The sequence below is a fragment of the Macrobrachium rosenbergii genome, chromosome 36 (assembly GCF_040412425.1).
Source record: "Macrobrachium rosenbergii isolate ZJJX-2024 chromosome 36, ASM4041242v1, whole genome shotgun sequence".
Classification (NCBI taxonomy): domain Eukaryota; kingdom Metazoa; phylum Arthropoda; class Malacostraca; order Decapoda; family Palaemonidae; genus Macrobrachium; species Macrobrachium rosenbergii.
This window is the reverse complement of record NC_089776.1, coordinates 1,295,873-1,306,272: the sequence shown is the minus strand read 5'-3', so window position 1 is coordinate 1,306,272 and position 10,400 is coordinate 1,295,873. Positions and strand designations below refer to the sequence as shown.

The 10,400-nt window shown below is 39.3% G+C and overlaps 2 protein-coding genes across 2 annotated transcripts; both read right to left on the bottom strand.

The window, feature by feature from the left end:
- Window positions 1–247: 247 nt before the first annotated feature.
- LOC136856499 (uncharacterized) lies at window positions 248–808 on the bottom strand. The gene has a single exon (XM_067134361.1). The coding sequence runs from the start codon at window positions 806–808 to the stop codon at window positions 248–250; it is 561 nt and encodes a 186-aa protein (XP_066990462.1).
- Window positions 809–2,327: 1,519 nt separating this feature from the next.
- LOC136856498 (uncharacterized) lies at window positions 2,328–3,818 on the bottom strand. The gene has a single exon (XM_067134360.1). The coding sequence runs from the start codon at window positions 3,816–3,818 to the stop codon at window positions 2,328–2,330; it is 1,491 nt and encodes a 496-aa protein (XP_066990461.1).
- Window positions 3,819–10,400: the final 6,582 nt, after the last annotated feature.

Genomic DNA, 10,400 nt, shown 5'->3' with positions numbered 1-10,400 from the left:
CTAAACAAGTAGTTAACATAAACATCCCCCTTTCTTTGGGTTTTGACAAAAATAAGAAACTAAACATTGATACAACATAAAATAAGAAACAAGTAGGATACATTGTAAACATTAAAATATAAAAACAATAAATTATTCGCCCTTCATCTTTTCTTGCAGACGAGCTGATCTTCTTGGCAATTTAGGCATGTCGCAAATAGGATGATAGCTTGTTTGTTCATCATTAACGTTGGTTTCCCTCAATTTACTAGTTTCTTCCATTTTCTGGTATTGCCGATGAATCCTGTGTAGTTGGACGGATATGAATTCTATTTCTTCTATAAATTCCTCCTTCCTTTCCTTCAATTATATAGGATCGGTTTCCTTGTGCATGGCTAATGGAGCCCTTTTCCCAACCCTTCTTGTCTGGATTTTGATAATATACAGGTTGCCCCTCGTTTAATGGTGTCATATCTCTTGCAGTTTTATCATAATATTTCTTTATGGATTCTCTCCAGGTTTCCCTTTTTTGAGAAACTGGATTGTCATTGTTCATAATTTCAGGAATTATCGACCGTAATTTACGTCCAAACATCATCTGAGCTGGACTCAAGTTAGAGTCTTGACGTGGTGTATTTCTCAGCTCTAGTAACGCCAAATATTGATCTTTTCCATCTGCATGCGTCTTCTTCATCATATTTTTTACTATTTTAACTGCCGCTTCAGCCTTCCCATTTCCTTGAGGATGTCCCGGAGATGACATCCTGTGCTCTATACCCCACTCTTTAACAAAAACTTTAAACAAACGAGCTGAATTGTGGTCCTCCATCGGACATTAATTGGGTAGGAATCCCGTATCTAGCAAACATCTTCTTGATTATCGCTATCACATGATTTGAAGTTGTTGACGTTAGAAACTCTACTTCAGTGAATGAGGAATAATAATCAACAATGACTAGATAATTTCTTCCAACAATCTCAAACAAATCTAATCCAATTTTATTCCAGGGTCTGCCTCCGTCATCAACATCCATCAACGATTCCTTGTGGTTTCGAGGTTTATACTGCTGGCAAATGTCACATGAATTGACCATTTGCTTTATTTCTTTCGACATCCCTGGCCAGAATATTGCATCTCTTGCTCGTCGCATCATGCTATCGTAACCAAGATGAGCTACATGAAGTTTCGTTTTGATGGAATTTCGTAGTTTACTAGGAATCAGTATACGAGTTCCCTTTAGAATGATGCCGTCTTGGTAACTCATGGAATCTCTAAAATCGAAGTAAGGCTTTATACTTCCGGAATTTTGTCTTTGCGATCAGGCCATCCTTCCTTGATTACAGACAATAATTCTTGCAGCTCTTCGTCGTTTGTGGTGGCGTCTCTTACTTCCTTAAAATTGAATCTAGATGGTAATTTTTCAGTGAATCTATCATCCTTACCAATGTGTCTCTATTTTCCTCTTTGGGGCAGGCCCTGCTAAGGGTATCGGCTAACAATAGGCTTTTTCCGCTTTTGTACTGATATTCGACGTCGTACCGGTTCAACCTCATCATTAAAACTTGTAAACGCATTGGAGCTTGACTTAATGGCTTTTCGAGGATTGAAGAAAGAGGCTTATGGTCATTATGAACAATTACACGTCGCCCAAAAGTATACTGGTCAAATCGCTCTAAACCAAAAACCACAGCAAGAACTTCCTTTTCAATCTGAGCCCAGTTACGTTCGTTTCTAGCTAAGGTCCTTGATGCGTATTCTATTGGACGTCCTTCCTGCATAATGACTGCACCAATACCATCCTTGCTGCTGTCAACCTGTAATACAAACTCCTTACTTTGATCAAAATAAGCTAGAACTGGTGTACAGGTGACCTTTTCTTTGATCACTGAGAAAGCGCGAGTGCACTCATCATTCCATTCAAACTTTGAGTTCTTTCTTGTCAGCTCTCGGATAGGTTCTAAATCATCAGCCAGATTGGGTAAAAACCTTGATAGATATTGCACCATTCCACAAAACCTCCGAATTCCTGAAATATCGGTAGGGGCAGGCATTTCTTTAATGGCCTTTACCTTATTTTCATCAACGGTCACACCGGATGATGTTAAACGATGTCCCATGAACGCGATTTCCTTTTTTCTATAAACAGATTTCTCTTCATTTAGTTTGATCTTTTTTTCTTGACAACGCTTCTGTAGTGACTGAAGATTTTGTTCGTGATCACGCATTGCGTCGTGTTCTTCATTTCCAAAACCAACGACCACAATATCATCAGCTACACAGTATACACACAATGGAAGCCCCTCCAATGCCTCATTTAATTTTTGCTGAAATATTTCACTGCTCACCTTCAGCCCGAAAGGTAGACGAGCCATCGATATCTACCAAAAGGGGTAATCATTGTTGTTAACTTGCTGGATTCTCCATCCAGTCGTATATGCCAAAAAGCCGCTTGAACATCCAGTTTGCTAAATATCTTGGCATGTTTTAGACTTGGCAGTATATCCTCCAAAATTGGTAAATTGTAATATTCCCTTTTAAGAGCTTTGTTGAGTGGCTGAGGATCGATACATATTCTTAACTTTCCATTTGTTTTTTGAACGACTGCCATTTGACTAACCCATTCAGTTGGTTCAGTCTCCGAAATCAAAACTCCTCTTTTCACAAGAGAGTGTAACTCTTTTTGAACCTTTGATTTTAATGCAATGGGTAAACGTCGGCACGGTAATATTCTTGCTGGTAATGTAGAATCTACATTAATTTTAACCTCTCCAAGGTCACCAAGGTCGCTCATCTCATGATCTATGTCAATTTTTGATACAAATGCTTTACCAAGTAAACACATTAGGTCATTTGAAACCACAATGAAGGTTACACTTCTAATTTCATCATTTTTGGGGTTCTTCACATTCAATGTCGTCTCGCCAATGGGCGAAAGCTTGGATTTATTCCACATGGCGAGTTTCACAGACGTTGGTCGCACTTGATCCCTTTTGACATACCTTTGACATATTGCATTCACGTCAGCACCCGTATCCAAATGAAATCTAACCTCGGTATCGTTTACAATTAGTAATGCAGTTAATCTATTTGAATTTTTCATTGCAACCGGTGCCATCCACATGTAATGATCGTAGCCTTCATCTGCCTCTTCGTTCTTCTCTTTAACAATTTTAACTGTTTTCTTACACACAGCCTTGAAATGGTTTCTTCCTTTACATGCTTCACAGACTTTTCCCCATGCTGGGCATTTTGATTTTTCAAATTCATGCTTATACCCACAAAATCGACACTTCACGGTATACCTGTCCATATTTTTTGAGTCCGTAAAATCCTTGTTAAAGGAACCATCTGTAGTTTTGGTTCTCCAATTGTTCACCTTATTAACATTCTCAGAACCAACTTCGCACATCTCTTTAGTACAATTAACAGTTGCTTCATAGGCCAAGCATATCTCGACAGCTTTTTCTAAATTTAAGTTTCTTTCTCGAAGTAGCAGCTCCTGTAGTTTCCCTGTCACTGAAAACACAATTTTATCCCTTATCATTCGCTCTTTTTCTTGAAAATTACATTTATCGGCCTGAACCTTGAGTTCTATCAAAAATGAATTAAATGGCTGTTTGTATGTAATTTTCCAAAACCTGAAGGACTGTAACACTTCACTGGTACGAGGACAACAATACTCTTCTAATCTCCTAATTACATCATCAGGATTATCTTTCTGCTCCTCTGTTTCAAAATTAAACTGGTCAAATATTTCTACCATTTGTGGTCCTGCGCAATGGAGTATAATTGCAACCTTCGTTTTCTTGGGTTTAGAACTAGCTCCGCTTGCTGTCATGTAGATGTCCACTTGTCTCCTCCATTTTTGAAAGTATCAGCAAGATTATCATCAAGGGTCTAGTGGTGGAGGCAAACGAAACACAGATTCAGCCATTTTCTTCAGGAAAATTGCTGCACGTTTTGGATTCTTTTAAATAACCGCTGCCACCATGTTGATTTCCTTTGGTAGAAATATGAAACTCCAGAAACTGCGTGCTGTGCTTTATTCTATTCCTTTAGAATTTCTATATACACTGACTAACTTATTTACAGTTTTAGAGTTATAGTAAACAAAAGATAAATACCATATGAGTAATGTTACAATAGATTGGATATTTACAGTAGAGTAGTTAAGTTGTTTTCAGATAACAGTATGTACACAAACAACTAAACAAGTAGTTAACATAAACACAGTGTAGGTTGGTGGGCAAAGCTATAAAGGTATACAATGCTTTGGACGATTCGGTGGCTAGGGACTACCATAGGGTTAAGTCCATAGTTTTGAAAGCGTATGATTTGGTGCCCGAGGCCTACCGGCTTAAATTTAGAAATTCAGTTAAAACTCCAACTATATCTTTTGTGGAGTTTGCTCGGATGAAGAGGGAACAGTTTTACGAGTGGTTGAAGAGTAGGCAGGTAATTTCGGTGGGTGCTCTGAAAGAATTGATCCTCCTGGAAGAGTTTAAGAAAGCCTGCGGGAGAGAATTGAGGGTGCATTTAGAAGAGGTTAAGGCTGATACTTTAGATCGTGCAGCCCAAATTGCAGACGAGTTTGTGCTAACCCATAAATCAGAGTCTAGGGATTTCCAAGCACGAAGTCATAATAATCCCGATCCCAGGTCACCTGATAACAGTAATAATAACCGACTTTCTTCCAGGAATTCTAATAATCCATCATTTAGGAATAATAATAGCAATTTATCTTCTAACAGGAACCAAAACAATGTTGGATTTTTTCAATCAAAATAAGGGTTCAAGAAATTTGGTGTCTCAGGGTTCCAGGGTGATTAGTAATTCCCAAAATAATAATAATGGTAATAGGGGTAATTTTGTAAATTTTAATAACAGGAATTTCAATGATAATAGGAATTTACATGATGTAACTTGTTACTGGTGCAATAAGGTTGGTCACGTTCAGGCTCAATATAACGCTCGAAGGAAATACCTTCAGCAGAATAACAATTCGTATAGTCCTGTGTCTCTGGTTGCAAATGGCCCTGTAAAGTCTCCTGTTTTTGTTTCGGAGCCGAATGATGCCTGTAAGAATAGGATTGGTAATAATGTTAGTGGTAAGGACAGTGTTGTGAAACCCGATGATGGAAATTTGTGACTCAAATATAATAAGTATATTTGGCCTGGTAAAATTGTAAATGATGATAAGGTTTTCCCGGTAAGATTTTTAAGAGATACTGGGTCCACTCGTTCTCTTATTTTGAAGCAGTCGCTTAGGGATTTGATTAAACCTACTGGTAATTTTGTGATATTAAGTGGTTTCCCAAACACTGTATTATCAGCTCCATTGGTGAAGGCCAGGTTAGTTTTTCCTGGATACGACAGGGTAACTGAATTAGCGGTTGTGGATATACTTCCTGTACAAAATATTGATGGTATACTGGGTAATGATATGTTGGATGAAAAAGGTAATGAATTATTCCCAATTCTCTCGATACATGCCTACCCTGTAGCTGTGACTACCCGTGCTGCGGCAAGGGCTGGTGATTTAATTAGCAATGACACTGAAGGTGATTTAGGGTTATGTAATTTGGATGTAGAAGTAGAGAGACCCGGGTCCGTAGAAGATAGTTGTAATGTTAGTAGTAGTTGTGATATTCCATTTATGAAACCTGATTGGGATAGCCATGTTTTTGTAAAAGCCCAGAAGGAAGAATTCAACTTTGAATTGCGTGATGAGTCTGATCTAACAAGACCTAAGTTTGTTTTAATTAGGGGTTTATTATATAGGGTGAGTCGTCCTTCTGTGGATGATTTGGATCAAACCTCAAGACTTGAGCAAATTGTAGTACCTTCCAGATTTCATGAATTTATTTTAAATATGTCTCATTGTGATTCCTTTGCAGGTCATTTTGGAGTGGGGAAAACTTTTAAAAAATTGGCAGAGAATTATTGGTGGCCTGGTATGAAATCATCGGTAAAGAAATTTGTGAAAAGCTGTGAAATATGTCAAGTGATGGGTAAACCCAACCAACCGATTCCTAAAGCTCCTTTAAATCCAATACCAGCTATTGGGGAACCATTTTCGGAGCTGGTCATTGACGTGGTTGGGCCTTTGCTAAAAAACAAAAACTGGGTTTATGTATATTTTAACTATTATGGATCGAGCTTCTAGGTTCCCAGAGGCCTTTCCAATGAGGAGTATAACGTCTAAAATTGTGTTTGATAAACTGGTTGAATATTTTTCTAGGTATGGTCTCCCCTCGTGTTATTCAGACCGATTGTGCTGAATTTTACGAGTAAGGTATTTAGGGGGTAAATGTGCTGAACTGGCCATTCAGCACATTACCAGCATACCTTATCATCCGGAGAGTCAAGGGGTGGTGGAGAGGTTTCACCAGACCCTTAAAACAATTATAAAGAAGTATTGTTATGAAAAAGGAAACGAGTGGGATAAGGCTCTCCCATTCGCCCTTTTTGCTATTTGTAATCACCCAAATGCATCTACAGGTGTAGCCCCTTTTGAGTTAATTTTTGGGCATAAGATACGGGGTCCGTTGGAGGTTCTGGGTGAAATCCTTAGGTCCGAGCAAAAAGGAAAAATGAAAATTGGTGAATTTATGGATGGTTTGAGAAATAGGTTGACTATGGCTTGGGAGTTTGCCAAGGAAAATTTAAGTTCTTCCCAGGTTAGAATGAAGCAAAATTTTGATAGGAAGACTAAAACCCGTTCTTTTGAGCCGGGTGAATTGGTATTGGTTCTCAGCATGGACCCTGATAATTTCTTAGAGCCTAGGTATAAGGGTCCATGGAAGGTTTTACATAAATTATCTGATGTTAATTATGAGATTGAAGCTCCAGGAACTCGGCGTAAGTGTAAGGTGTTCCATATTAATAGATTAAAATCTTATCACTGTAAAAATGTAGACCCCCTGGCTATTGTATATGAAGAACCTGTAGTTGTAGATACATCTGTGTCAGTAGATGATTTTGATGATTTATTAGGTCAAGTACCTTCAGATGCTTTGTTGGATAATCTGCAAAGTTTTGAAGGTCTTAAAGAAGGGTTAAAGCATTTGAAGGGTACTCAGAAAAAGGATATGTTAAATCTAATTCATTCGTTTTCAGATGTTTTAGGATTCACCGGGTCAAACTAATTTGTTGGTTCATGATGTGGATGTGGGAAATGCCACTCCGGTAAAGCAAAGTCCTTACAGGTTGAACCCCACCAAGCAGGGTATTGTAGAAAAAGAAATAAAGTATATGTTAGATCACGACCTCATTCAGCCTTCGGTCAGTCCATGGAGTTCACCCATTGTGTTGGTTAAGAAGTCGGATGGAAACTTCTGGATGTGCGTGGACTACCTAGGATTGATGACTGCCTTGATCGAATTGGGTCTGCCAAATTTATTTCCAAGTTAGATTTGTTAAAGGGTTATTGGCAGGTCCCTTTGTCTGATCGGGCCCGAGAAATTTCTGCATTTGTAACACCTTTTGGGTTATATGAGTGCAAAGTAATGCCATTTGGTATGAAAAATGCGGCATGCACTTTTCAAAGGTTAATGAATAGAGTGATTTGCGGTCTAGATGGTACTGCTATTTATATAGATGATTTAGTAGTTTATAGTGATGACTGGGATACACATTTGGTACGGGGTAGGAAAGTTTTGAATGCATTGAGAAATGCGGGTCTCATGGTAAATCTTGGGAAATGTGAATTTGGGAAAGCAAAGGTAATTTATCTGGGACATGAAGTCGGTTTGGGTCAAGTAGCCCCTAAGCAAGCGAATCTTGAGGCTATTATGAACCTTAAGAGTCCTGTTAATATACAGGAGGTCAGAAGAATTTTAGGTATGACTGGGTATTATAGAAGGTTCATTAGAAATTTTGCTGACCTTGCTCAACCTTTGACCCAGCTTTTAGAAAAGGGTCGTAAGTTTCTTAGGACGACTCAGTGTAAGGAATCATTTAACAGCTTAAAATCTATACTAATGACTAACCCCATTCTATCCTCCCCAAATTTTCAGAAGCCGTTCATTGTGGCTGTTGACGCCAGTGATGTGGGAATTGGAGGAGTGTTATTTCAGCGTGGAGAAGACGGGGAAGTTCATCCCACGTCTTACTTCAGTCGGAAGTTGATGGCGGCCGAAAAGAGATATTCGACCATTGAGAAAGAAGCCCTGGCTTTGGTCCGAACACTGATTCATTTTAAGCCTAATATAACTAATTTTGCTTTTCCCATACAGGTATGGACGGACCATAATCCTTTGGTTTTCATCGAGCGTATGAAGGGGGCTAACCAAAGAATCCTTCGCTGGGCCTTGCAATTACAAGAGTTTAATTTGGACATCAGGCACGTGAAAAGTTCCGAAAATAAAATACCTGATGCCCTTTCTCGAGGTGAGTTGATCTGGGTTGTGGGGTGTGCTGAAGTCACTAATTGTCGTCCGGTCCAGCCATCATTATTTTTACGCCTTCAGTTAAAAGATTCACTAAAGCTCCATAACAACGCCAGCATTGGTTAGGACATCAGTAAATATAAATCTTGTATTCATATGCTCTGAAGCATGCTCTAATGTACCTCATTTCCTCATCAGATTTATTCCCCTTTGCTCACTAAAGTACTTGCAGAATTTCACAGCAGGTAACTTCCAGACAGGAGTAATGGGATACACCTAAGGAAATACGAGTTTTTCCAATATTTGTATCCTCTAAAATCTTTTTAATTCTATAGCCTAAAAGGGTAGGATACCTTGGATGATTTTCATAAAAACTGTTAAAAAATATTTCTGTTTGCCACAGCAAAGCCAGAGATTTGGGAAGTCTTTCTAAATGATATCGAAGCAATGATATTTGTGATAGAGTTCAAGGGCATTCTCCTGCATCAACTAGCAAACTTCATGAATGGTGATGAACGAAAGATCCTGTGGCTATACGAATACCTGAATGATGAACAGAATCTAAAATTTTAAGTTAGATGAAAGGCTGAAGAACCATAACTACAACTTCATATGACAGCTTTGATAAAATTAGGTTTTATGAAGCTTTAGTATAAGATTTCTACTAGCTCCCCAACTGGTGTGAGACAGCACCTTCCAAGATGTAGAGCTTCTAGGCACTTTGCTTTGATATGTTTGATGGCAGGGGACCACCGTCATTCTGCTGTCCAAAAAACTAGGCCTAGGCGGCATTCCCACATGGGTTCTGTAGCCATACAAATGAGGTCTGGATCAGGATGCTCTCCCTAATCGGCAGAGAGTGGACAGCAGTAGTCTTACTTACAGCGATTTCAAAATCTGTTTCTCATTAACTTGTTATTTTATTTATCGTTAATTGTAACCTCTTGGCTTCTGATCATCTGGGTGGCAGCAAAAGATATTGACAGGTCATCCACAAATAACGTCTTTAAGACCTCTCTTTTGGAATAACAAGGTGTAACACTGTTTATGGCCAGAGCAAAAAGTGTTACACTGAGAACACTGCCCTGGGGAACACCTTCTTCTTGGTACCTTTTCTCTGATAAAGTACTGCTAACTTTAACTTTAAAATACCTACGATGTAAAAATGATCTGACAAATAAAGGTAATTTTCCTCGTAGACCCACTAGTATGCCTGGAGAGGGACCAAGCCCCCAAGTAGATCCAGCTTTTCAACACCGTGTTATGCGGCACACCAAGGACCATCGTACCTTTACTTTCTAACCCTAGGAAGCATCAGGGTGTCCTGAGGGCATCCGTCAGACATTTGGGAGGCCTCAACAAAGGGACATTGATGAGTACTTGTTGAGCCCGATCAGAAACGAGTGGAAAGTCTCATTTTGATGGCAGTTGGTCATCTAGTGACGAGGACATCACGCCCGATGTCAGTGATGACGAGTATTTGCCCCCAATGTCCGTGACGGGGAGCCACAGCAGGAAAGTGAATTGGAGTTTAATGGTTTCCAGTGCGTATGAGGAGAGTCTGAGGAGGGGAGGAGGAGGCACTGATTGGCTGGTGGGGCCGAGACAGAAAGTGATGGTGGAAAGGGAGGAGATCGCTTTATTTTCCGATAGCCAGTAATGAGTGTTGGAGGGGGGGGGGGGCGTTGATGTCCATGGGGGCCATTATAGGGGCTGGAGACGAATTCCACATGTACCACGGCATTTTGCTAGGCCAAAGGAACACTTTGCAACAAAAAAAGCAAAAATTTTGCAAAAATTACCTCTCAAAAGCGCAGCCTACCCTATGCGACATTAACACCGAAATTCTTAAGAAGATGGGGAATATCTTTCATATTATTATTGTACAAGCCAATTTTTTTGTGTTGTAAAGTTCTTTTTGGTTTTGATACATAGTCTTTTTTGCCGCTTGAAATGCACTGTTTAATACACTGTCATTCCTAATTTCATCTATTTCCTCATCAATATATTCAGGGCTACATACACGTAAT